This window comes from Ascaphus truei, chromosome 11 (assembly GCF_040206685.1).
Source record: "Ascaphus truei isolate aAscTru1 chromosome 11, aAscTru1.hap1, whole genome shotgun sequence".
Lineage (NCBI taxonomy): Eukaryota > Metazoa > Chordata > Amphibia > Anura > Ascaphidae > Ascaphus > Ascaphus truei.
This window is the reverse complement of record NC_134493.1, coordinates 43,746,350-43,774,238: the sequence shown is the minus strand read 5'-3', so window position 1 is coordinate 43,774,238 and position 27,889 is coordinate 43,746,350. Positions and strand designations below refer to the sequence as shown.

The following is a 27,889-nucleotide window of genomic DNA, read 5'->3' as shown; positions in this document are numbered from 1 at the left end:
GATGCACATATTGTAATCACTGTTTTCATGTTTGTACTGACACAGTATTGCATTTGTATTTATTTACCTAGGCTCATACATGTGACTGCACTCATTAATTGAGTGTATATTTATTTGCGCTAATATTGTTTGTATTATATTATATATAGTGTGTGTGTGTGTGTGTGTGTGTGTGTGTGTGTGTGTGTGTGTGTGTGTGTGTGTGTGTGTGTGTGTGTGTGTGTGTGTGTGTGTGTGTGTGTGTAAATAGATGATACCGTTCTGTGGCTAACGAAATGCTTTTATTTGTGCGAGCTTTTGAGATACACTGATCTCTTCTTCCGGCGATGTTTCATTTATATTCACACAGATACACACACACACTCTTACATCACTTACTTTCAGGAACCATTTAACACCTCTAGCCATACATCTCATCCACACCGGGGGAAGGACAAGCACAGATAACATTCCACGAGACACTGTTTTTAAGTATACCCTTTGCTTGCTTCATTCATTGTAACATCGCCGGAAGAAGAGATCAGTGTATCTCAAAAGCTCGCACAAATAAAAGCATTTCGTTAGCCACAGAACGGTATCATCTATTTATTTTTTGATTATTGAAGCTTGGCTAACACGGTACTGATACCTCTACATATATATATGTGTGTGTGTGTGTGTGTGTGTGTGTATACAGGCTCACAAAGCCTTGACGTGGCATGCAGGCTTACAAATGCTTTGGCCAAAGGGTTTAACCAAATACCCTTTTCACGAGAATATTATTATTTTATCTTAGCCTAATTGGTAGGAGCGCAGGAATCGTTCTTTTTGGTTTTATATATATATATATGTGTGTGTGTGTGTGTGTGTATATATACAGGCTTACAAAGCCTTGACGTGGCATGCAGGCTTACAAATGCTTTGGCCAAAGGGTTTAACCAAATACCCTTTTTCATGAGAATATTATTATTTTATTTTGGCCTAATTGGTAGGAGCGCAGGAATCGTTCTTTTTGGTTTTTATATACAGTGTTCGACAAACCTATACATTTGCTCGCCCCGGGCGAGTGGATTTAACATCGTGGCGAGCTCCTATTGGCCCAAGCAGCACACGTTTGGTACTAGCTGGCGAGTAGATTTTTTTGTGTGGCGAGTAGATTTTTTGGTGATTTGTCGACCACTGTTTTTATATATATATATATATATATATATATATATATATATATATATATATATATATATATATAATGTGTGTGTGTGTGTGTGTGTGTGTGTGTGTGTATCCCCACATATATATACATACACACACCGTGTCGACCTGTTTAAGGACCTGTAGATCACTCTTATTTACACCGCTATGTGATGTTCTTGTGCAGATCCCTCTGGAAATTGACTCCCTGGGAATCCTGAAGTCCAAGAGGCCGATCATTTTGAATCTAGTCCCTAGAACAGCCCAGGACACGGCGGAATAAATCTGTAGGAAGCATCAAAAACAACGAAACATGAAGTGGATTCTCCATTGTGGACATTCCTGATCATTTGTGCTGAGAATAATGGGAAATATGGGAGAATGAGCGTGTAAATCTTTACAATGCAATGGAATGGCGCAAAAAAAAATGCTTTCTAGGAAGAAGTTCATATGTAATAGTTAAAATGAAAGCAGTGTGGCTACAAAAGTGATGGTATGTACTAAAAATGGTGAAAATCAGTTTAAAAAACACAATTAAGGGATAACAATTATCCAGGGAAAAACAGTGAATATCATATATCAACAGCCTAAAAACATATATAAAGTCCTTTGAAAAAGATATTAATCAAATGGTGATCTTATCTGTGGTGATAAAAAGTTCTAATTCTGAAATAGAAGCGAGTCCCGGACGTGTGTTTCTCTCCGGGGAGATTTCCCATTCCTCCTTCAATGCGAGAGAAAAGAGGAACCACACAAAACGCCCATGGTATAACAGGGATTTAATCAAATATCACTAAAAAAACATGTCATATTGCATTCGCAAGGTTTTGCCATTAAATGATTACAAATATCTCATTTCATAATATACCAAGAGAGTAAAGTATTGCAGAAGCTGCCACACACATACAGTACGCATAGAAGTCATATAATAGACCGTCCCAAAAATGAGTTTTGCACACAAGAAAATCAGACAGAAAATGATTCTGAAGGATAAAGACATCGGGCCATGTTTGCTAAGTGGTGCCCTGGCAGCTGGCGTCTTTACATGAAACAGGAGGGACAAGGAGGCAGAGTATCCGAAAATTAGGGAAAGGAACGGGGGGTTTGTAAAATGGGACTCCTTCATGTTTTCTGCTAAAAGGATAAATGTGTGTCTAATTTAATCACCATAGGGAAGTGTGCGGTCTGCTTTTGTTGTGACGTCCAGGAGAACTGAACAGTTGATCATGTTCTCTCGTTTACAACGGTTTTAATCTGAAGATAAAGATACTGGTGTGTTTTTTTCCCTGTTAGCTTTTCAGACGGCTCCTCCAAGGAGAGACTTACCTGAGTGCACCTTCCTTTGAACAATTTACATTATGGGAGATCCATGTACAGTATTTGGGTTAGGATGAAGTATCAAACTCAAATCTAAATAGGAGAACGCAAAGTCCTTGGCGCAACTAGGGGTATAAAGGCCACTCCCGCACAGGTGTTGTAATCCGTCCAGGTACAAAGTCCTTAGATACACTTGATCTCCTCAGGATACGATATTTCCGCCCTCTTTGCGAGCCAATCAGCAATCGGATGTATGAGGTAGAAGGGTAAAATGGAGGGAGCTCCACCTGGGGGGCCCGAGGTAGCCAGGTTGCTCAGTAACTGCCCCTCGCTGTCAGGGGCCAATTGTCTGATGCATGTATCTAAGGACTTTGTACCTGGACGGATTACAAGTCCTGTTCGGGAGGGGTATTTATACCCCCAGTTGCACCAAGGACTTTGCCTTCTCTTATTTTTATATCAGTTTTTCAGGCCATTGGATAGATTTCTTGTATTGGTCTTCGGCCGCCGTCCTATTTTTTCCAATTATAAATAATTAGGCTTTGTATCACACTAACACTTATTGATTGTTATTTTAGTAGTTTAGTTACTTTGCAATTCACTGTGCGCTCAATCTTTATATCACTTTATCACTCATTCAGTGGTAGTTAGCATTCCACCATTTTTGTATTAGGTAGAGAGCTTATTGTATGTTTTATTTAGTATTAGTTTTTCAAATCTAAATAGGATGGAAACCAGTGACAACCACTAATTCAGCCACAAAACAAGGCTGTCTCACATGGAACGTGACCACTACACAGCAGGAAGTACCACACAAAATCAATTGGAACAATGTAGAGAAGTGGAGGGATCAGGATGAGATAAAAGAGGGCGTTTGGGTCTCTGCGAGGTAACCCGGATACATCTCTGCTCAAAGTAATATGCAACTGCAGCTGAATCTCCCTCCCACGGCTTCACCGATAAATTGAGAGAGAATTGATAATCTAATTAACTATTTGGTATGTCTGAGTTGATTAGGCAAACTCCTCCCTTAAGTGTTAGTCAAATGCATGTGATTATGGTACTTACGTCAGTGTAACTTGGCTGTGAGCCACACGGCTGTGTAACATCAAAAGAGTCACATCTTAAGTGTCATATCTAAAGTGTCTACAAGAGTTCATTTTGGAGTTGAAATTGGAGGTAAAGACTGGAGGAAGATCTGGACTCTGCATTACAACGTTGCCGCTGTGAGACATTCACTTTTAACATCTGTGATTATTTGTTCACTTTTATCCTCCATTACCTGTGAAGTCTCTCCTCCTGCATCTCACTATACCCTCCCTATTGCTTTTTCTGTTTACTGTTTTCTCACTCCTTTGTGAATGTCTCTGTTCTCCCCAACATCCCCACTCCCCACTGCACCATTATTTATACACCTCTCTCCCAACAACTTCTTGATATCAGACCATTGCAATGGTTATATCAGACTGCAATGGTTATATCAGACTGCAATGGTCCATGCAGTCTGATGATAATTTGTCCTAGCACTGAGTGCAATTTTCTGGGGAATCTTTTGATCCCTCTTGGGTCTATTCTGTTTGATACATTATTATTATTATTATTATTATTTAATTCAACTTGTAATGCCAATTTTAATGAGTTTTAATATACTGATCACCCTTTGATTTCTATAGCAGGTTTTATCACACCTCCACAGCAAATTTCCTATTTGTGATCATTTGCTGCCAATATTCCCAGCAGTTTGTGCTGCAGACTGTAACAATAATGTTACCTTCGTAAAATCAGGATACATTGTAGCTGCTGAGTTACACTGATTGAAGGATTGATTGAAATGAAAAGGCAGATTTCGTGAACCCTGGGAGCAGGATCATTGCTGATCAATCATGGGAAAACCAATCAATCGACAGCTTAGATCAGGCCTGCACAACTCGTAAAGTGAGAAGGGCCAAATTGCTCCAAGGGAAAAAAAATTGGGCCGCACGGGTAAAATCATCACCATCACCATCATCATCATCTCTCCTCCAGCACCCCTCATCATCATCCTCATATCTCCCCAAGAACCCCTCACTATCAACCTTTGCGATACTCCCCATCTATCTCTCATAACCCCATCTCTCCCCCTCACCCACACACATAATACTCCCCCTCCACATCAAACACACAATGCCCCCCTGCACAGCGCACACATCACCCCCCCCCCTTCACCTCACATCCCTCTCCCCCCTTGCACCTCACATCGCTCTCCCCCCTGCACCTCACATCACTCCCCCCTTGCACCTCAAATCACCCCCCTTGCACCTCACATAACTCTCCCTCCTTGCACCTCAAATCACCCACCCTTGTACCTCAAATCACCCCCCATTCACCTCAAATCACCCACCCTTGTACATCAAATCACCCCCCATGCACCTCAAATCACCCCCATACACCTCAAATCACCCCCCCTGCACCTCCAATGACCCCCCCTGCACCTCCAATGACCCCCCCTTGTACCTCAAATTACCCCCCTTGCACCTCAAATCAACCCCCCTGCACCTCAAATCACCCCCCCCTGCACCTCAAATCACCCCCCATGCACCTCAAATCACCCACCCTTGCACGTCCAATGACACCCCCCCTGCCCCTCCCATCACCCTACCCCCCCTGCACCTCCCATCACCCTCCCCCCTCTGCACCTCCCATCACCCTCCCCCCTGCACCTCCCATCACCCATTACCCTCTCCCCCCATGTACCTCACATCACCCACAGGGTCGTCAACAGAAATCATGGGGCCCGGGACAAATGAAAGGAGCAGGCCCCCCCCCGAACCCATAGCGCACCTACCACGAGAAAATATCTTTTAGCGCGCAGCTTTTACTTAACTGTTTTCTTATTGTGATACAGAAAAAAAATTACAATGCAACCTGTTTATTTTTTATATTTTCAACAAAAGACATGTGACTGTCTGCCTGGGTGGGTGAGTGAGTGGGTGGGTGAGTGGGTGAATGACAGTGACTGGGTGGGTGAATGACAGTTGGGTGAATGGCGGTGGGTGAATGGCGGTGGGTGGATGACAGTGACTCATCTCTTCCACTCCCCGCACCTCCCCCTCCTCATCTCTTCCACTCCCCGCACCTCCCCCTCCTCATCTCTTCCACTCCCTGCATCTCCCCCTCCTCATCTCTTCAACTCCCCGCATCTCCCCCTCCTCATCTCATCCACTCCCCGCATCTCCCCCTCCTCATCTCTTCAACTCCCCGCATCTCCCCCTCCTCATCTCATCCACTCCCCGCATCTCCCCCTCCTCATCTCATCCACTCCCCGCATCTCCCCCTCCTCATCTCTTCCACTCCCTGCATCTCCCCCCTCTCTCTCCCTTCTCCCTTCTCCCCCCTCTCTCTCCCTTCTGCCTCTTCTCTCTCTCTCTCTCTCTCTCTCTCTCTCTCTCTCTCTCTCTCTCTCTCTCTCTCCCTTCTGCCCCCTCTCTCCCTTCTACCCTCTCTCCCTTCTGCCCCCTCTCTCCCTTCTACCCTCTCTCCCTTCTGCCCCCTCTCTCCCTTCTCCCCCCTCTCTCTCCCTTCTGCCCCCTCTCTCTCCCTTCTGCCCCCTCTCTCCCTTCTCCCCCTCTCTCTCCCTTCTCCCCCCTCTCTCTCCCTTCTCCCCCCTCTCTCTCCCTTCTCCCCCCTCTCTCTCCCTTCTCCCCCCTCTCTCCCCCCTCTCCCTTCTGCCTCCATTATTTTAAACTTTTTTTTTTTTTTTTTTTAATTTATTTAATTAACTAACAGGCGCTCGGCCGGAGTCATCGCGGGCCGCACAGAGAAGCCAGGCGGGCCGCATGCGGCCCGCGGGCCATATGTTGTGCAGCCCTGGCTTAGATAATTTGTTTAAAATAAAGGTAAACAAAGGCTGCATATATTAAAACAAATATCCCTTAAAGTTTTGCTTGTATTGCCTCTTCACCATAGGAATAGCGTTATTATTTACATTCACTCATCACTTCTACCCTCCTGTCAATGAATCCGGTGTGTGTGACACAATTGTCAGGAAGCAGGGCTCACGCAACACCTCCTTACCTGCCTCGGAGGTTGTTGCTGCCGCCCCTCGCTCCCCGCTGGTGTATCCCCGGCGTGGTGCCCGGCCGCCATCTTGTCGGGGCGCGCGCAGGAGGCACTTACACAGCGCGCGCCTCCGACGGTAATTTATTCACCCCTCTGGGCTTCTGGCCACACCCCCCTTCAACAGCTGCAGTCCCGCTCCAGCCTTTACTTTCCACAGCTGAACACAGGCAATGATTACTGCCTGCACCTATCGCAAAGCGCTCCAAACCATTATATTTAATATTCAAGGACTCCATTTCTACAGGCTCAGAACCACAAGATTGGCGTAAAGCAGATGTGGTGCCTATATTTAAAAAGGGAGCTAGATCACAACCAGGAAATTACAGACCTGTAAGCCTGACTTCAATAGTGGGGAAACTACTTGAAGGTTTAATACGGGATAATATTCAGGAATACCTAATGGAAAACAAAATTATTAGTAATAGTCAGCATGGATTTATGAAGGATAGATCTTGCCAAACTAACATTATTTGTTTCTTTGAGGAGGTAAGTAAGAATTTAGACCAGGGTAATGCAGTTGATGTGGTCGATTTAGATTTTGCATAGGCTTTTGATACGGTTTCACACAAGAGGTTGGTGTACAAAATAAAGAAAATTGGACTCAGTAATAATATATGCACCTGGATTGAAAACTGGTTAAAAGACAGACAACAGAGGGTTGTCATAAATGGAACTTTTTCAGGTTGGGCTAAAGTCGTGAGTGGAGTGCATTTGGGATGCAAGAATAAAAAGGCGACTTACAAATTAAATGGGGATAAATTGGGGGAATCCTTGATGGAGAAGGATTTAGGAGTGCTTATAGACAAGGCTTAGCAATAGTGCCCAAAGTCATGCAGTAGCTGTAAAGGCAAACAAGATCTTATCTTGCATCAAACGGGCAATGAATGGAAGGGAAGTAAACATAATTATGCCCCTTTACAAAGCATTAGTAAGACCACACCATGAATATGGAGTACAATTTTGGGCACCAATCCTAAGAAAAGACATTATGGAACTAGAGAGAGTGCAGAGAAGAGCTACCAAATTAATAAAGGGGATGGACAATCTAAAGTGAGGCGAGGCTAGCTAAATTAGATTTATTTCCATTAGAAAAGAGGCGTCTAGGAGGGGATATGATAACTATATACAAATATATTCGGGGACAATACAAGGAGCTTTCAAAATAACTATTCATCCCACGGGCAGTACAAAGGACTCGGACCATCCCTTAAGGTTGGAGGAGAGGAGATTTCACCAGCAACAAAGGAAAGGGTTATTTACAGTAAGGGCAGTTAAAATGTGGAATTCATTACCCATGGAGACTGTGATGGCAGATACAATAGATTTGTTCAAAAAAAGGTTGCACATCTTTTTAGATAGGAAAGGTATACAGGGATATACCAAATAAGTATACATGGAAAGGATGTTGATCCAGGGAGTAATCCGATTGCCAATTCTTGAAGTCAGGAAGGAATTTATTTTTCCCCATTGGATGATATGACTCTGGGGTTTTTTGTTTGCCTTCCTCTGGATCAATATGTAAGTATACAGTAGATATAGAATAAAGTATTTGTTGTCTAAATTTAGCATAGGTTGAACTTGATGGACATACATCTTTTTTCAACCTCATCTACTATGTAACTATGTAACTATGTAACTATATGTAACATGTCAAAGTTCCTATAATTGAACTGCTACCAGTCCCTCAGCATGAGAGGCATGTGTACTGGTTACTGTGTGATATTTGTTCTTGTGCTTTTCAGTTACTTTGTAATTTAGAGATAATAAACATACTCAGGATAATAATCATTACAAATGAAACAGAAGGGGTATGGCTGTGTGTTTTCCTTCATTGCAGCCTCACTATTTGTTGCTATGTAGGACTGCACGTGTTTCATGCCAACTCCAGACTCCAGTCCTCAAGTGCCACCCTTGAGTAGGCTCCCTGAACTACACTGTATCTCCTGCTCTTTCCCCTGTGCACACACCCAGCTAAAGTCCAGCCCAGAGAGTTACAACATAGCAAGAGCAGGAAATCTCCAACACAAACACTCAGGAGACGCAGAGAGAAATACACAGGAGGCGCAGAGAGAAATTACACAGGAGGCGCAGAGAGAAATAAACAGGAGACGCAGAGAGAAATACACAGGAGGCGCAGAGAGAAATACACAGGAGGCGCAGAGAGAAATACACAGGAGGCGCAGAGAGAAATACACAGGAGGCGCAGAGAGAAATACACAGGAGACGCAGAGAGAAATACACAGGAGGCGCAGAGAGAAATACACAGGAGGCGCAGAGAGAAATACACAGGAGGCGCAGAGAGAAATACACAGGAGACGCAGAGAGAAATACACAGGAGGCGCAGAGAGAAATACACAGGAGGCGCAGAGAGAAATACACAGGAGGCGCAGAGAGAAATACACAGGAGGCGCAGAGAGAAATACACAGGAGGCGCAGAAAGAAATACACAGGAGGCGCAGAGAGAAATACACAGGGGGCGCAGAGAGAAATACACAGGAGACGCAGAGTAAAATACACAGGAGACGCAGAGTAAAATACACAGGAGACGCAGAGGTAGCAGAGTGAGAGCTCTGGAAGCAGAAAGATGAATCTCCTCCCAAACTTCTCTATGGAAACATGGACTCTGCTAATCTTATTCCTGACACTTCTATCTCTGTAAGTATGTGTGATGTGTACTTGTTCTTAATCTATTCAAAGTCTAATGTATGTATACGTTAATTAAAAACAGCAAGCACAGAGCTATAGAATAACGTTTAGGTAAAAAAAAAAAGACTTTTATATAAGAAATCAATGCTGGAATTAGAATGTTATATAGAGAAGGCATTGGGTTGCCATGTGTCCAGTATTGAACCGAACTGTCCTGTATTTGGACACTCCATCCAGTACAAAATGAGAGGTAATACTGGACATGTACAGTATGTGTATACCAGTATTAACTCTCTGGACATGTATGTGTATACCAGTATTACTTCTCTGGGCGTGTATGTGTATACCGGTATTACCTCTCTGGGCGTGTATGTGTATACCGGTATTACCTCTCTGGGCGTGTATGTGTATACCGGTATTACCTCTCTGGGCGTGTATGTGTATACCGGTATTACCTCTCTGGGCGTGTATGTGTATACCGGTATTACCTCTCTGGGCGTGTATGTGTATACCGGTATTACCTCTGGGCGTGTATGTGTATACCGGTATTACCTCTCTGGGCGTGTATGTGTATACCGGTATTACCTCTCTGGGCGTGTATGTGTATACCGGTATTACCTCTCTGGGTGTGTATGTGTATACCGGTATTACCTCTCTGGACATGTATGTGTAAACTGGTATTACCTCTCTGGGCGTGTATGTGTATACCGGTATTACCTCTCTGGGCGTGTATGTGTATACCGGTATTACCTCTCTGGGAATGTATGTGTATACCGGTATTACCTCTCTGGGCGTGTATGTGTATACCGGTATTACTTCTCTGGACGTGTATGTGTATACTGGTATTACCTCTCTGGGTGTGTATGTGTATATCGGTATTACCTCTCTGGGCGTGTATGTGTATACCGGTATTACTTCTCTGGGTGTGTATGTGTATACCGGTATTACCTCTCTGGGTGTGTATGTGTATACCGGTATTACCTCTCTGGACATAGTGACCTGACCGGCTTGGGGGGCAGCGGGATTTCCCTGAGCAGGGTGAGAGCAGGGCTGTTGTTAGGGGGCTGGGCAGCTTCCTCCATCCTGATTGGCTGCTGCTGGGTAACGCAGCCAATCAGGAGAAGTTGTCAGGAGCCTGGGGGTGGGACCAATGAGAGGAGCAAACAGCATGGAGCAGCGAGTGGAGAGAGAGGTGTGTGTGTCTCGAGCTTGTGTTTCTCTCCAGCGTGTGTGTCGAGCGCGTCGCACCTTTCACTATTGTGTCCAGTATTTTTGGAGAAGCCGCATGGCACCCTACAGGCAATGCAGCTTCTACACTGCATGTTACAATTTGTCATTAACAACTGTTACCTTATGTGCCCCCGCCCCTCCACCCAAAAAATGTCGGTTTCATATTTTGGGTAGAAATTGAACTTTAAACTATATCTGAACAATTCGGACACTCTGGCTGTTCGGTTTCACTTCATTTTTTTAAAGGGCAGAATCCAACAATACTAGCGATAATGAACAGATATGCGGGTTTCCTGTGGGCTCAGTGATATCACACTGCATTCTATATTAACCAGCCTTTGTAGAAGGAAACCACAAGATGCATTGCATTACAATATTACACCTGCACCTGACACAAATATATATATATATATATATATATATATATATATATATATATATATATATATATATATATTATTCCAGTTTGCATTGTCTGCTCATCTCACACCTTGTCCTCATCTGTCTGACTGTAACAAATTATTGGATTATATCGGTAACAGCCAGTAACACAGGGATTAGGATATCATTAGCACTATATTGGATTATATCAGTAACAGCCAGTAACACACAGATTAGGACATTATTAGCACTATACTGTATCATATCAGTAACAGCCAGTAACACACAGATTAGGACATTATTAGCACTATATTGTATCATATCGGTAACAGCCAGTAACACAGGGATTAGGACATTATTATCACTATGTTTGCTCTAACAGTTTGAGCTTCATTTCTTATTTTCATGCATAGTCTTGTATGTCTAAGCTCTGAAATCTTTCCTCTGTGGGAGACTGAACACACAATATATCTGTTAAATCAAGAAATAATAACTCCGCTCAGCAGCATTCATGAGGTTATCTGACACGATTTCCAGAGGCAGCAGAGTATCTGTTATTAGCTGTTATAAGACTGTCCACGTAAATATAACACCAGGAAGAGGAGAATGAATTCTGTACGAGTGAGCAGCATGTCGTCTGTGTCTTTTCTATGTCAGTTTTCTTTCTCTGACCATGCACATTTTCTGCTTGTAACGCTTGTTTATCTTCTGTTTCCTCCTCAGTTACGGGATCTGGCCATATGGGTTCTTTAAAAAGTATGGGATCCCTGGCCCCCGGCCCCTGCCTTTTATTGGGACCTTTCTTGAAAATAGGAAAGTGAGTATGAGACACCTCCTCGCCCTGCTCACGGGCACATTATGTTCCTGTCACTCTGTGTGTGTCCTGAAAATAATTAGCCATGAGGAATAACAATGCCTATTACCAAATAATGAATGATGTGTTTGGGTTATGTATACTGTATTAAGAACTACTGTTAATAGTAATAATGACACCTAAAACAATACAGCTGTAATCTACACTACACAATCAGTATTTATTATCTACCTGGAGAAATGTAAATATTTGATAATGGTTATGATGTGTATTGTATTACAAAATTCTCCTCCTCACTTTTGAGGCTATCTAGGGTGACCAGATGTCCCGGTTTAGCCGGGACAGTCCTGTTTTTTTTGTCCCCTGTATTTTTATTATGTATTGGGGCGGGGGTGGGGGGGGTGTATTTTATTATGTATTGGGGAGGGAGGTGTATTTTTATTATGTATTGGGGAGGAGGTGTATTTTTATTATGTATTGGGGAGGAGGTGTATTTTTATTATGTATTGGGGAGGGGTGTGTGTATTTATTATGTATTTGGGAGGAGTGTATTTTATTATGTATTGGGGAGGGGGTGTATTTTTATTATGTATTGGGGAGGGGGGTATATTTTATTATGTATTGGGGATGGGGTGCATTTTTATTATGTATTGGGGAGGGGGTTGTATTTTTATTTTGTATTGGGAGGGGTTGTATTTTTATTATGTATTGGGGAGGGGGGGTGTATTTATTATGTATTGGGGAGGGGTGTATTTTTATTATGTATTGGGGAGGGGGGGTGTGCTTTTATTATGTATTGGGGAGGGGGTTGTATTTTTTATTATGTATTGGTAGGAGAGATGATGAGGAGGGGGAGAGTTGATGAGGGATGATGATGAGGAGAGATGAGAGAGAGAGAGGATGGGGGAGGGAGATCAAAAATTGCAGTCTGTATTAATATTAATGGGGCCCTAAAATTGTTTTGCCCGGGGGCCCGCGCATGTCTACCTGCGCCACTGCTCCTACTGTCTCTGTAAGCTCTTCCTACGCACCACTTAGATTGTAAGCTCTTCGGGATAAGGACTTTTTCCAATTGTTTGTCTGAAGAGCTTATTCCCATTATGTGTTATATTATTATGTCACGTGTGTTACTGCTGTGACGTGCTGTGTGCATGGATGGTGTTATATAAATAGAGATATTTATATATATACTTAACTTCATTTGACCTGTTTCGCAGGGCCTATTTGAATTTGACATGGAATGTTTCAAGAAATATGGAAATCTTTGGGGGTGAGTTCTAGTCTCATTTCCCATCTTCTTGGAAGGGAGAGGGGGGAGGGACCTGGGGGAGAGAGGGGGGATTGGGGGGAGAAGGGGGTAGGGGGCTTGGGTGTGAGAGGGGGGGGGGTGAGAAGGGAGAGGGGGTGGCCTGGGGGAGAGAGGGGGGATGGTGGGGGCTGAGGGGCCTCTCTAGTAATTATCTGGTATTCACAATTAATTTTACTTTTAACTAATAAAGATGTATTTACAGTAATCCCAATACAAGTCAAAGGAATAGTATGAGCTCCTTGTCTACCTGAAATCAGCCGACAGGAATTGTTCCAAACCACAGAGTAATCAAATTAACAGGGAGGAACTTCAGGAGCCAGAGAGGGGAAAAGGGGTAGTGGTCATAATCAGTGGCGTAACTACGCCGTGACGTTGCTGTATCACATGTCGGGCGGTTGCCACAATGACACAGCGTCACCTGATGCCGCAACGTCATGGCGGAGGGCGGCTCTGTTACAGAAACCCCACTCTCTCCCCGGCAATCCGTTTCATTGCTGTGGGGAAGCACACGGGGTGCCTGTAATCGCTTGGGGGGGGGTCATCAAAAGTCCGGAGGGAGGGTCCCGACTCCCTTCGGGCCCCTCCCTGAGCTGGGGCCCCCGGGACATGTCTAGAGGGAGGAGTGGTGTATATTCTGTGTCTAAATAAGGAGAACTTTGGTTTTCCCCCAGGATTTATGATGGACGGAAGCCGGTACTCGCCATAATGGATCCTGTAATCATTAAAGCTATTCTAGTGAAAGAATGCTTCACCCTCTTCACTAACAGAAGGGTACGTCCCACCCCAGGCTGGATTTCTGTTTTCATTTTTTATTTCAGAATCAAATCGGTTAAAGTTCCAAGGACCTTCCAGCATTACGGCACAGATCCAAAATCTCCGTTACGTGACGTAACGTCATGTTAAGCCTTACCGCAGATCTTCAACGGACAATAATGTAACATGGAGCCATGTTTTCTCACGACGAGCATTGTGTTCACTATGGCGCCCGTTAGTTATAATGACATGCAAAGGTGGTGGTACCCTAACATTGAGTATCCACTGAAGGCTTTTAAGGTTAATGCAAAGACTTAATATTTAAGTCATTCCTAAACAGCGTCACTCCCATCCAGACCCTGAAATAGGAGAGAGAGAGTTTGGGATAGAAGTATACAGAATAAGTCAATGGGTTCTTTACTCAAATAGACTCTTCTCTCCTTCTTTCTCTCTCACCTGCAGTCTCTGGCTCTCCCTCCTCAATCTCCCCTCTCCCCCACTGTTCTTTTATCCCTCCTCTCTCTCCTCTTTCTCCCTTCTCTTTCCTCCCTCCTCTCTCTCCTCTTTCTCTCTTCTCTTTCTCTACCCTCCCTCTCTCCTTCTTCTCTTTCTCTCCCTCCTCTTTCTCTCCCCTCTCTCCTGCCTCTCTTTCTGTCGCTCCTCTCACTCACCATTCTTTTCTCTCTCCTCTCCCCTCTTCTCTCTATATCTCCTGCTGTCTCTCTCTCCTCTCTTTCTGTCCCCCCTCTCTCTCCTCTCCCTCGCCATTCTTTTCTCTCTCCTCTCTCTCCTTCTCTCTCTATTAGCTTTGTGTATATGTGTTAACCTCGAAAAATAACGTCAGGCTCAGGTTTTCAGGATATCCCTGCTTCAGCGCATGTAGCTCCAATCAGTCCCTGCTTCAGCACAGGTGGCTCAATCGAAGACTGAGGCTCTGATTGAGCCATCTGTGCTGAAGCTGGGAATCCTGAAAACCTGACCTGTTGGGGGGCTTGAGGACTGGAGTTGAGCGTTCCTGCACATTACTGCCCCCTTTCTTCAATGAGGAACCAACACCGATTAATAGCAGGATGTGTTATATATTCAGAAATAATCATGGTTCGGTTTCAGGGTGTACATGACTGTGGTTTCATGTTAAAGCATAAAAGTGAAGATATTGAACTTATAATTGACACCCCTCCTCTGCGCTCTCAGAGTTTCGGTCTGAACGGGCCCCTGGAATCTGCCCTCACTGTTGCTGAGGACGATCAGTGGAAGAGGATCCGCACGGTTCTCTCCCCCGCCTTCACCAGCGGCAAACTCAAGCAGGTAATAAATATATTTCCCATTACAGATATGCAAACACGCGTCTCCTGGACATATCCTAGAGGAGCGAAGGAGTGAGCGAGAGCAAGTGAAAAAGAAATGTTCGGTCTCTGTACAAAGGCCCTAATAACCAACATACTGCTAAGATTGGAAGCCCTCCGGGACAGCGATTCCTTTTGCTATTGTGCATTTGTATTTTTCATGCACTTATTGCCTTTAGTTACCTGTGTTCTAATATCTGTGAAACGCTGTGTTATACAGGGGTCCACACTAAAAGAGGCACGGATCATCATCAATAAGTGGTGTATTTACATATAGGCAACATTCAGTACAAAAACAATAATTGAATAAAAGTATTATCATTTTTATTCATTTTGTATTTGTTTTTTATTTATCAATTTATAACACATGCTGGAAATGTTCTCCATGTACTTCTATACACTTTTAAGCCCTGTTCATCATGCTTTGAACATTGAACTACTCTCTGAAGTTTAGCAACGGATCTCAAACGTTGTGTTTCCTTTCAGCTTATCCAGCGTATGTGACTTGTTCTAGTAAACGTAACTTTTCAAGTACCCCCAAAGATAACAATGGCACGAAGAAAGATCTGGTGAACGAAGTGGCCACGGGTTCTTACTGACAGTTCTGTGTTTGCGCTATTGAAAATACCATTTTAAATGGCGCCGTTCTAACAATTGAATAAACGTTGTATTGACAATACGACCAAGTGTGTATCCAAAATACTCCCAACGGGGTCTCTTTTAGTGCAAAAGTAGCCTGTAAAATGAGAGACTTGTTTTAATGGTTACGATGGGCTGTGTTTCTTCTCTTTTACCAGGTACATCACAATATACATGTATATACACAACAAGAAGTCAGTGTATGATGAAATGTATGAAAATAAGAAAACTCTAAAATCAGGGGAGGCCAACTCCAGTCCTCTTGGGCCACCTACAGGTCAGTTGTTCAGGATATCCCTGCTTCAGCACAGGTGGCTCAATTAGTGGCTCAGTCTTCGGATGTACTGAAGCAGGGATATCCTGAACAACTGAACTGTAGGAGGCCCATGAGGACTGGAGTTGGCCACCCCTGATTTTAGAGTGACCTGTTGGTGGCCCTTGAGGACTAGAGTTGGCCCCCCTGATCTAAATGTTTAACTAACCTGCTTTCAAAATCTTGGGTTACGGGCAAAATAGACTCACACCCACAATACTCTGTGGTGTATTCTTTATTTTACTGGTAACAGGAAGCATCGATCCTCTCCCATGCTGTATTTCAGATGTTCCCTTTGATGAAGCACTATGGAGACCTTTTAATGCAGAATGTCACGAAGAAAGTAAATAACAAAGAGACAATCGTTATGAAGGAGTAAGTATATAGCGAGTAAGAATGATACAGTGAATCTTGCCTTGGGAAGGTCTCACAGCATATATATATATATATATATATATATATATATATATATATATATATATATATATATATATATGTATCAGTACCGTGTTAGCCAAGCTTCAATAATCAAAAAATAAATAGATGATACAGTTCTGTGGCTAACGAAATGCTTTTATTTGTGCGAGCTTTCGAGATACACTGATCTCTTCTTTCCGGCGATGTTACAATGAATGAAGCAAGCAAAAGCTATACTATAAACAGTGTCTATTGGAATGTTATCTGTGCTGGTCCTTCACCCGGTGTGGATGTGTTTTAAGGCTGGAGGTGTCAAAAGGTTCCTGAAAGCAAGTGATGAAAGAGTATGTATGTGTATCAGTGTGAATTAACATGAATGGAGAGCCCACAGTATATACAGTGCTTTACAAAAGGTGTGTGTGGAGTGGGAGCGGATATAAATGGAGCTAACCCAAAACCTGGTACATTCTACATGCTCCCTAAAATTTACAAAGAGGGTAACCATGGGCGTCCTATTATCTCTGGATCTGGCACACTTACCGAGAATATTTCTGGCTGGGTGGAGGGCATTCTTAAACCACTTGTCAGGAACACACCCAGCTATATCCAGGATACCACCGACCTGCTAAACAAACTGAATGCCATTGGCCCACTCCCAACAGGAACACTACTAGCAACTATGGATGTAGAGTCACTTTATACAAACATCCCCCATGAGGATGGGATTTCAGCCTGCAGATACTTTCTGGGACCGCAGGAGCCACTCACAGAGACAGTGACTAAATGCATCGAATTTATTCTGACCCATAACTACTTCACATTTGGAAATGGCACATACCTCCAGACAACCGGGACCGCTATGGGTACTCGGATGGCGCCACAGTATGCCAATCTGTTCTGCGCAAAACTGGAAAGTGACTTTCTTTCCACCTGTCACTTGATACCCCTTACATACCTTCGCTACATCGATGACATCCTCCTGATTTGGACCTCTGGCGAACAGGACCTCCTACAGTTCTATGACAACTTCAATACGTTCCACCCGACCATCAACCTCAAACTCACCCATTCTCCGGATGAAGTACATTTCCTAGAAACCACCATTACTATAAAGAACAACCAACTACAGACTTCTGTATACCACAAACCTACAGACAGAGCCAGCTATTTGAGGGACAACAGCTTCCACCCGACACACACCAAACATGCAACCATCTACAGTCAAGCCATACGATACAACCGGATATGCTCCGACACAGCAGACAGAGACCAGCGGATTAAAGCCTTGAGATCAGACTTTATAAACCGTGGATACAACCACAGAATTGTAGACCAGCAAATTCACAAAGCCACAAGAATACCAAGAATTGATCTCCTTAAATACAAACAGAAGGAGACAAGCGACAGGGTACGTTTGGTGGTCACATATAACCCACACCTAGGAGCCCTACGCAAGATCGCCAGGAAACTACAACCCATCCTCCAGGAAGATACAAGACTGCAACAGGTCTTCCCTGAAGCACCCTTATTATCATACAGACAACCCCATAATCTCAAGAATATTATGGTGAGGAGTAAAGTATTCAGCAGTACAACTGAATGCGGGACAAAACCATGCCAGGACACAAGATGCAAAACCTGCGCAATGCTCTACACAGCGGACACAATACAAATACCACACAGGAATCGGGAATACAAAATCAGAGGAAGGTTCACCTGTTCCTCCAGCAATGTCGTGTACCTCATCATGTGCATGAAATGCCCAGGGGGCTGCTACTATATAGGTGAGACAGGGCAGGGGCTAAACAAGAGAATGAACCTGCACCGCCACAGCATCACACGCGGAACAAGAGACAGTCCTGTTGGCGAACATTTCTCTGACTCTGGCCATAAGATGAACGATCTGAGGGTTGCCATACTCAAAGGTAATCTTAAAACACCGAAAGAGAGATGGTTGCATGAATACAAATTTATGCAACTGTTTGGGACACTTAGCAGTGGCCTAAACAGAGATCGAAATTTTATGAGACATTACTGACACAAGTGAACTCTCTTCCCATGAGCGCTATAGGCCATGTCTGTACATACTGTGCTATATGTATGCACACACAGCTGTCTCTCACACATACTTATACTCCTTGTTTTTCCATCAATATACACCAATATAGACCACATAGTATCCACACACACTTTTAGTTATGCTACTAACTCTCACATTTCCTCACCCACCCACACCATTTATATCCGCTCCCACTCCACACACACCTTTTGTAAAGCACTGTATACACTGTGGGCTCTCCATTCATGTTAATTCACACTGATACACATACACACTCTTTCATCACTTGCTTTCAGGAACCTTTTGACACCTCCAGCCATAAAACACATCCACACCGGGGAAGGACCAGCACAGATAACATTCCAATAGACACTGTTTATAGTATAGCTTTTGCTTGCTTCATTCATTGTAACATCGCCGGAAGAAGAGATCAGTGTATCTCGAAAGCTCGCACAAATAAAAGCATTTCGTTAGCCACAGAACGGTATCATCTATTTATTTTTTGATTATATATATATATGTTATGGTGGGTAAAAAAAGTGACAAAAACCTCCACAGTATAGCATATAGCAACTGTAAATATGCCTGTATATTCATTTGCATGTTTTAGACAGGTCTGCAACTCTGTCTTTCACCATTATTGCCAAGCACACAGCACTTCCACTGCAGCAAGGGATTCTGGGAAATGACATGAAAATGAGCACACAGTGCCACCTTTTATCTCAAGCTCACATTAGGGTTGTTCATGTAATGTGAGCTTGAGATAAAAGGCAATGAAAAACAAAAGACAATGAAGTAGCGCCTCTAATATAACCTGAACCAAAGCTATTAAATTGAATAACTATTTAACCTAACCATGAATGTGTCTAGTGGGGCGGTGTGATGATGGCTAATACACAATGATAAGAACCTGTGATCTCAAAAGGGATACAAGTAAAATATTAACTAATTAATTAAACACAATACTATTTAATAAGGATGAAAAAATGAAAAATATAAAAAATATGTGAAAATATACTGAATAAAAAATCTTAAAAAATTAATGAAAAAAAAAAACTTTGAAAAAACAAAGTCTTGTTCCAATGTCAATTGCATCTAGGTAGTTGCAGCCCGTTTCCAAATCTGTGAAAAAGAAGAAAAAAATAGGCGCACACCTAGTGCATTAACGTAATAAAATATATATTAAAGGAACATAAAATCAAACAAATGCCCACTCACAAGAGTACTGCAAAATAAAGCATTTATAAGATTGGCTCTCATGTGCCAGCAACGCGGTCCTCTTAGTCCTCTCCGTCTGGCTCGAGGCAGCAGCGTCCTCCTGTGACCCTCCTTCGTGTAACCGGATAGCCGGAAATAGAGCCCCTCCTATTGGGTGTTCAGTGAAAGGAGTCCCTCCGGGAACCAGCAACTAGAAAATCTCTGTGCCGGTAGCAGAATCGCGGGAGACACAGGAACCAGCGTCTCACATCCGATAGTACCAAAGTTCATGGGCAAATGACGGCTTAAGTCAGACCACGCCCTACGCATTTTGTCACAGAGATATATATATATATATCCCAATACTGTATTTCCAAACCAAATGCAAAGTTTTACAATCATTTTGGGTGGGATTGGGGGGGGGGGGAGGAGGATTCTGAGAGGAAAAGATAAAGTGAATGTTTTTATAGTGATGTGATATACTGACAACAAACAGGGCAAGATTATTTGTTAGTTCTTACATTGTTACATAGTTACATAGTAGATGAGGTTACAATTACATAGTAGATGAGGTTACAGTTACATAGTTACATAGTAGACGAGGTTACCGTTACATAGTTATATAGTAGATGAGGTTACAGTTACATAATTACATAGTAGATGAGGTTACAGTTACATAGTTACATAGTAGATGAGGTTTAAAAGAGACATACGCCCATCAAGTTCAACCTAGTCTAACTTTAGATGACAGATACTTTATCCTATATCCGTACTTACAGTATATTGATCCAGAGTAAGGCAAACAAAAACCTCTGTGAAATATCTTATCAGTGATATGTCATAAGGGCAAAAATATATTCTTTCCTGACTCCAATATTGGCCTTTTGTCTCTTCAGTATCTTCTCAGCATACAGCATGGACGCTGTCCTAGGTACCTCGTTCAGTGTGAATGTCGATTCCATAAACAACCCCAATGATCCCTTCGTCATCAACGGCAGGAAGCTATTTGACTTCAACATTTTAAGTCCTCTGATCATATTGACGGGTGAGTTTCTGCCACGTCATCGTCTCCTTGCCAAAATTTCCACATGTGGATCCTGTCTTTCGATATTCTCGTGTTACTCTGAAGTCATTTTCAACACCGGCTGTTATTTCAGATTCTAAATCGTGACGGGTTTGCGGGTGAATATTAAATTCTTTCCCTCTTCCTTCCCAGTGCTGTTTCCATGCATCATCCCTGCTTTGGAAAAAATGAATTTTTGTTTCTTCTCAAAGAGTGTTATTCAGTTTTTCACGGACGCCATAAAACGTTTCAGAAACACTAGGCAGAAAGGCATTCAGGTAAGCTGTAGCCGTATGTTCATTACACTCACAAAACACGTGTTATTGAGCTTTTCATCTGCGATATTAAAGATCATTTAATTGCCATTATTTGGAGTCAGGAAGGAATTTTTTTCCCCCTTATCAGAGAGCATTGGATAATGTGTTACTGTGTTACTGGGAGTTTTGTTTGCCTTCCTCTGGATCAAAATACTGTAATACAAATATAGGATAAAGTATATGTCGTCTAAATTTAGCATAGGTTGAACTTGATGGACGTATGTCTTCTTTCAACCTCATCTATGTAACTATGTAACTATATTTCATTTGGCCAAAGATTCAAAGCCACGTAGGACTAGTTAAAACTGGATGATCTCTTAATTAGATGGGAGAATTAAGTATTTTTTTGTTTTTTGGTAAAGATTGCCGTGACAATGTTTGTAAATTTAAGGTGAACATTTTGGTCTTAATCTGTGCCACTTTTTTAATCCTGACCCTAAAACGTGGTCTGGGATTCCAGACATCTCATTAACCTTCCACTGAGGTGGACCAGACAAGAGCGACAATCACCCCCCTTACGCTGTTCAGAGAACCCGGTGTAATACTTAGCGGGCCCCTGTGTTAGGTGTGATAGGACTTCACTGTGATAAGTGGGACTTCACCTTTATTCTGCCCATGCTCCATACCTAATCTGGATCGGTGACCCCTGAGTGTATCCTTTCATTCCACACTGTGCACATCCATCACTCCCCTTCCCTCCTTCAGGAGCGAGTGGATTTTCTGCAGCTCATGATTGATTCTCAGACCAATGAAAATGATTCAGAGGAGGAAAAGCATGGCTATAAAGGTAATCAAATGCAGATATTTGATTGGCTGCTGCTTCTGTCAATTGTGCAAAAGAAGGCGGGGCCAACACATGTTAAATCTCGGAGAGCACAAACTGTGCCGCAGAAAAAGAAAATACACTGAAATTAGTATTTCAATGTTCTGCTCTACAGATTAAAAGATTGAGGGTAGAAAGGAGCCTCCCATTGGAGAGGACGTTTGGTTAATTCAAGCTGTTACCAAAACATGCCAAGGTACTGTCAAGGGACTTCAAACACTGGTAACAGAAGCAAAAGCCATGTAAGGCCAGATCCCTCGCTGAGACGCTTAGTGTGAACATCACAACAAGTTCTGCACAATTTGGAACTACTAACGTCACAATAACCAACCAACGCCCTGGCCAGGGCCACTTACTCCTAACTTTTGTCATTCCAATCTGAAGATCCGGTTACATTGTATTAATAACAGGGACTCGATATCTTTCATTCCACATGGGAATAAATGAGCATCTGTTCATAACTTGTTTCCGGGACCCATGAGCTCGCTGATTTAGCAAGACAATAGTGAGTTTAGTGAGTCACTAAACACTAAAAGCTGCCAGTGATGGTTCGTGAATGAAGCCATAGTGGGCACCATAAATGAAAGTGATGAATAATAACATCAATAAAGTTGCTTCCTCCACATTTCATGAAGAAGGGCTTTGTTGTTGGGAAATATAACTAATACAAGCACAGTGGAATTATGGGTGAATAGGATTCCCAGACACACTTCCTGCCTTCATTCTCCTGCAGAACTGACGGACACTGAGATTACGGCTCAGGCGCTCATCTTTATTCTGGCCGGATTCGAGACGACCAGCACTACACTCATGTTCTTGGCATACAACCTGGCAACCCACCCTGATGTCCAGAGGAAGCTGCAGGATGAGATAAATACATTGCTACCCAATAAGGTCAGAGAGCAGCGGGGATGCCTGGGTGTTCAGCAGGGTATGTGAATAGGAAGTCTCGGAATTTAACATGGGTTGAACATGATGGACATACAGTATGTCTTTTTTCAACCTTATCTAGATATCACGATATCACCCTGCCAGTGGGTCAGAACAACTGTATCCTAAAGCAGTGGCAGAAAATTCTGAATAGTAAGAAAATGACAAGGATTTGACACCATAAGATTTTTTCTTACATTTCTAGAATAGATTCAGGTCTAAGACATATGACAGCTGGCATTTAGCCGCAAGTGACCTCGCTGCAGGGACACTCGGCCACCGGGCGTTTTGCCACCATGGTAAATCCCTAACTTTAGCCCTTACCCTAAAACCCCCTTAACTTAACCCCTAATACTAATGCTACCCCTTGCCCTAAAAACTTTAACCCCTTACCCTAAACCCATACCCGCTTACCCTAAACCCTTCCCCTAAGCCTTACCCTAAGCCCTTACCCTAACCACGCAACCAAATGTCCCGTTCCGATAGATTCTGACTGCACATGGAGTCAAAAAGAAATATAACAGGTGCATTACAAGGGGGGAGATTCTTCCTAAAATGCAGTGTAGGCCAAGCTTCAAACTGCGTTTAATACAGGCTGATCATACACAGAGCAGGGCAGAGCCTAATAAGGATTCTGCGATTATTTCTCCGCAGGCTCCTCCAACCTACGATGCTCTGACGCAGATGGAATATCTCGATATGGCGATTAACGAGACTTTGAGACTCTTTCCAGCAGCTGGAAGAATTGAGAGAGTTTGCAAACGCACAACCGAGATAAACGGACTAACCATCCCGGGTGGTGTCGTGACCATGATCCCAGCCTTTGTTCTGCATCGGAACCCCGAGTTCTGGCCAGAACCGGAAGAATTCCAACCCGAAAGGTACCATAAACCATGAGGAAGTTATTGGGTTTTAAGTCCTGGTGAATTGAATCTGTTCTTAGAATCGAAGACTGAGCCTCTGATTGAGCCAACTGTGCTGAGCAAGGATATCCTGAAAACCTGTCCTGTTGGGGAGTGTTTGAGAACTGGAGCTGAGCACTCTCTATCCATACTATACTTTATTTTAGCATTCATTTTTCTTTATATAGAATTCTGTATATTTGGCATGGAATGTGCAGAATGGCATTTAATGAGTGTGCAGAACATCTTGGAATACAGACTCAGGATTTGGGGAGTTTCATTTTTTAAGACCAGCCGTAACCGCACAGTTTAGATTCACTTTCTCTCCATATTCCCAGGTTCAGTAAAGAGAACAGAGAGGCCCAGGAACCGTACACCTTCCTGCCCTTCGGAGCTGGACCCAGGAACTGCATCGGGATGAGATTCGCTCTCCTGAACATGAAAGTGGCCATCACTGTCCTGGTGCAGAACTTCACCTTCCGGCCTTGCAAGGAGACTCCGGTGAGACTACGGACATTACCCATACAAATTCTTAAAGTAGACATTCATGTGAAGTTCCCGGTGATAAAGTGGTTTTCAGCATTGCATGATTCTAGTAATCATTATTCTACCATCGCAAACACCAACAGTTCTATACAAGAAAAAGGACATTTCAATAATACCAAGGCAGACCACCTACCCCCACTAATACCCTACATGGGCCGCTCTAGCAAGAACAGGATTTTCTATTAGACCCTAGTGTGGGTTAAAGGGCAGAGTGTGCTGGCAGAAGGTCAGACAGGTGACCTTGGCAAGAGTATGTGTGTCAGAGCTTGAACAAAAGAAGCTACTGTATGTATGTATGTATGTATGTTTGTATGTATGTGAGCAGGTAGGTATAGTGGCACTCCACTTCAAAAGCCTTTATCTGCCTGGGTGCTGACTGCAAACACAAATAGTAATACAGATGCGTAGAAGAAAGGCATACCAGGTCTTGTAGTAGAAGGTACAAATAGTTTATTCAAATAAATCAACGGTTTGGCCCGCTATGCACCCTTTCTCAAGAGGGTACGTTGTATCGTCTACAACTACAAGACCTGGTGTGCCTGCTTTCTACTCGTCTGTATGTATTTCTATATATATACACAGTACAGATGGGTAGAAATATATCTATATCTTACCCAAACTCGAGATCCAGGGAAAGAAGAAGGCTACACATCGCAGCTATGTATAAAAAAAATAATGTATCACAGTATAAACCAACATTTCAATCCCCAAAACAGGACCTTCATCAGGGCTGTTCCGTTATATTACTTTTTTTATACATACTTGCGATGTGCTGCCTCGTTCTTTGTCTGGATTTCGAGTAAGGTATACATATATTTTATTACGATGACGCGTGCACTCGCCAATATAGCCAGTATTTGTTAGAGAGAGAGATCTCCATAGGTGATGCACATATTTTAATTAACGTTAGCACTGACACAGTATTGCATTTGTATTTATATGGGGAGCGCTGGTTTAGGCCGCGCTTATAGTACTGGCGACACAACCGATGACATCACCCGTCGCCACCAGCGAAAGTTATCATTTGAAGCGACGTCGCTAGCAACAAGGCCAGTGACATCACTAAAAGGGGCGGACCGCTCAATTTGATTGGTTTAGAGACAGTCTCATGTGGCGACTGTCTCTAAAAAAATCAAATTTACCCGGCTTAAAAATTTTGGGCCGCTCCGTCGCCGTCGCGCTTACTACAAGCGCTTGCGACAGAGTCAATGTATTTGTTTCGGAGCAGCGTCGCTGTCGCGTCGCCGTCGCAAGGCACTATATGCGCAGCCTAAAACACCAACAGCCACAAACTAACAAACACAAGGATAGCCGCTTGTGGCATAATGATGGAACAATGCTAAGGAAGATAAAAGTATGAATATAATAAATTCTCACACGGCCATGCGCGAGTACACAGGTAAGTAGTACTGGTTTCTTTGGGGTCCTTATCCCAATATTCTCCCCAGTGGACTGTGGACAGCTGTGATGTTGCCTGTATGTGCTCACTCCCTCGCGCTTTCGCAGCCGCCCAGCAGAGGAACACAAGCTTTTATAATACCATGCTTAGTATGAATGTAGAACAGATTGCTATGACAGGTGTTAAGATTTACTACAGCACCAATGATATCATTAGGACTGATTATTTCAAAGACTGTTACAATTAGTAAGGGGGTATTTAAACCTCTGAGGATCCTGCACACTTGATTACTGAGCCTGAGGAAGCTGAAACGTCAGTGAAACGACCGCGAGGGTGTGAGCACACACAGACCACATCAAAACTGTCCACAGTCCACTGGGGAGAATATTGGGATAAGGACCCCAAAGAAACCAGTACTTACCGGTGTTCTCGCGCATGGCCGTGTGAGTATTTATTATATTCATACTTTTATCTTCCTTAGCATTGTTCCATCATTATGCCACAAGCGGCTATCCTTGTGTTTGTTAGTTTGTGGCTGTTGGTGTTTGAACCAGCTGTTTAACCAGTGCTCCCCATTTCTTTTGTGTGCACTATCCCTAAGGATCAAGATTAGATCCAATTGGGTGAGCAGCAGCAATTTGACACCCCACAAGTGGCCTCAAGGTTGAGTCACCCTTAGGGGTCCTCAGGAAGGTAGTATTATACATTTACTACTTTTTAATAATTTGATACACTTTATATACTGATTTTTATTGAATTGCATGCGAGTTATCGCCCTAGTCATTTCTACCATTTGTATTTATATACCTAAGCTCATACATGTGAGTGCACTCAATTATTGAATGTATATTTATTTGCGCTAATACTGTTTGTTTTATTATATATATATATATATATATATATATATATATATATATATATATATATTTATATATATATATATATATATATATATACCCACACATATATACATACATACGCACACATACAGTATGCACACATATATGCACACACACATATACAGGCATACCCCGCTTTAAGTACACTCACTTTAAGTACACTCGCGAGTAAGTACATATCGCCCAATAGGCAAACGGCAGCTCACGCATGCGCCTGTCATCACGTCATGAACAGCAATACCGGCTCCCTACCTGTACCAAAACTGTGCGCAAGCAGGGAGACTATAGAGCCTGTTACAAATGCGTTATTTACATCAGTTATGCACGTATATAAACGATTGCAGTACAGTTCATGAATCGATAAGTGGGAAAAGGTAGTGATTCACTTTAAGTACATTTTCGCTTTACATACATGCTCCGGTCCCATTGCGTACGTTAATGCGGGGTATGCCTGTACACCATGTTGACCTGTTTAAGGCCCTGTAGATCACTCTTATTTACGCCGCTATGTGATGTTCTTGTGCAGATCCCTCTGGAAATTGACTCCCTGGGATTCCTGAAGTCCAAGAGGCCGATCATTTTGAATCTAGTCCCTAGAACAGCCCAGGACACGGAGGAATAAATCTGTAGGAAACAACGAAAACAACGAAACATGAAGCGGATTCTCCATTGTGGACATTCCTGATCATTTGTGCTGAGAATAATGGGAAATATGGGAGAATGAGCGTGTAAATCTTTACAATGCAATGGAATGGTGCAAAAAGAAATGCTTTCTAGGAAGAAGTTCATATGTAATAGTTCTTTAAAATGAAAGCAGTGTGGCTACAAAAGTGATGGTATGTACTAAAAATGGTGTGAAAAACAGTGTAAAAAACACAACTAAGAGATAACAATTATCCAGGGAAAAACAGTGAATATCAATATCATATAATAAATCAGTGACAGTGCTCAACAGCCAAAAAACATATATAAAGTCCTTTGAAAAAGATATTAATGAAATGGTGATCTTATCTGTGGTGATAAAAAAGTTCCAATTCTGAAATAGAAGCGAGTCCCGGACGTGTGCTTCTCTCCGGGGAGGTTTTCCACTCCTCCAATGCGAGAGAAAAGAGGAACCACACAAAACGCCCATGGTATAACAGGGATTTAATCAAATGTCACAAAAAAACATGTCATATTGCATTCGCAAGGTTTTGCCATTAAATGATTATAAATATCTCATTTCATAATATATCAAGAGAGTAAAGTATTGCAGAAGCTGCCACACACATACAGTACGCATAGAATTCATATAATAGACCGTCCCAAAAATGAGTTTTGCACA

The 27,889-nt window shown here is 42.8% G+C and overlaps 2 protein-coding genes across 6 annotated transcripts in view; both read left to right on the top strand.

Annotated features, from left to right (window-relative positions):
* The window catches only part of LOC142463343 (cytochrome P450 3A24-like), a 51,036-nt gene extending 49,192 nt beyond the window's left edge, over positions 1 to 1,844 (top strand). For all 5 annotated transcript variants that reach the window (XM_075565974.1, XM_075565973.1, XM_075565971.1 and 2 more), the window contains one exon: positions 1,355 to 1,844. In XM_075565974.1, coding sequence (XP_075422089.1) covers positions 1,355 to 1,450 — 96 coding nt within the window. In that variant the 3' untranslated portion in view covers positions 1,451 to 1,844. The remainder of the gene's footprint in view (positions 1 to 1,354) is intronic.
* Positions 1,845 to 8,598: 6,754 nt separating this feature from the next.
* LOC142463342 (cytochrome P450 3A24-like) lies at positions 8,599 to 27,889 on the top strand. The gene is made up of 13 exons (XM_075565969.1): positions 8,599 to 9,237; positions 11,563 to 11,656; positions 12,871 to 12,923; positions 13,634 to 13,733; positions 14,910 to 15,023; positions 16,300 to 16,388; positions 20,583 to 20,731; positions 20,903 to 21,027; positions 21,772 to 21,853; positions 22,623 to 22,783; positions 23,474 to 23,700; positions 24,060 to 24,222; positions 27,092 to 27,889. The coding sequence occupies exons 1-13, from the start codon at positions 9,167 to 9,169 to the stop codon at positions 27,185 to 27,187; spliced, it is 1,524 nt and encodes a 507-aa protein (XP_075422084.1). The 5' UTR covers positions 8,599 to 9,166; the 3' UTR covers positions 27,188 to 27,889.

Excerpts from the sequence above, each read along its gene's own strand:
- LOC142463342 (XM_075565969.1), top strand. The coding sequence starts at position 9,167 with ATGAATCTCCTCCCAAACTTCTCTATGGAAACATGGACTCTGCTAATC. Across the intron at positions 15,024-16,299 it reads CCAGCGGCAAACTCAAGCAG|ATGTTCCCTTTGATGAAGCA; the intron begins GTAATAAATATA and ends GCTGTATTTCAG. Across the intron at positions 16,389-20,582 it reads GAGACAATCGTTATGAAGGA|TATCTTCTCAGCATACAGCA; the intron begins GTAAGTATATAG and ends TTGTCTCTTCAG.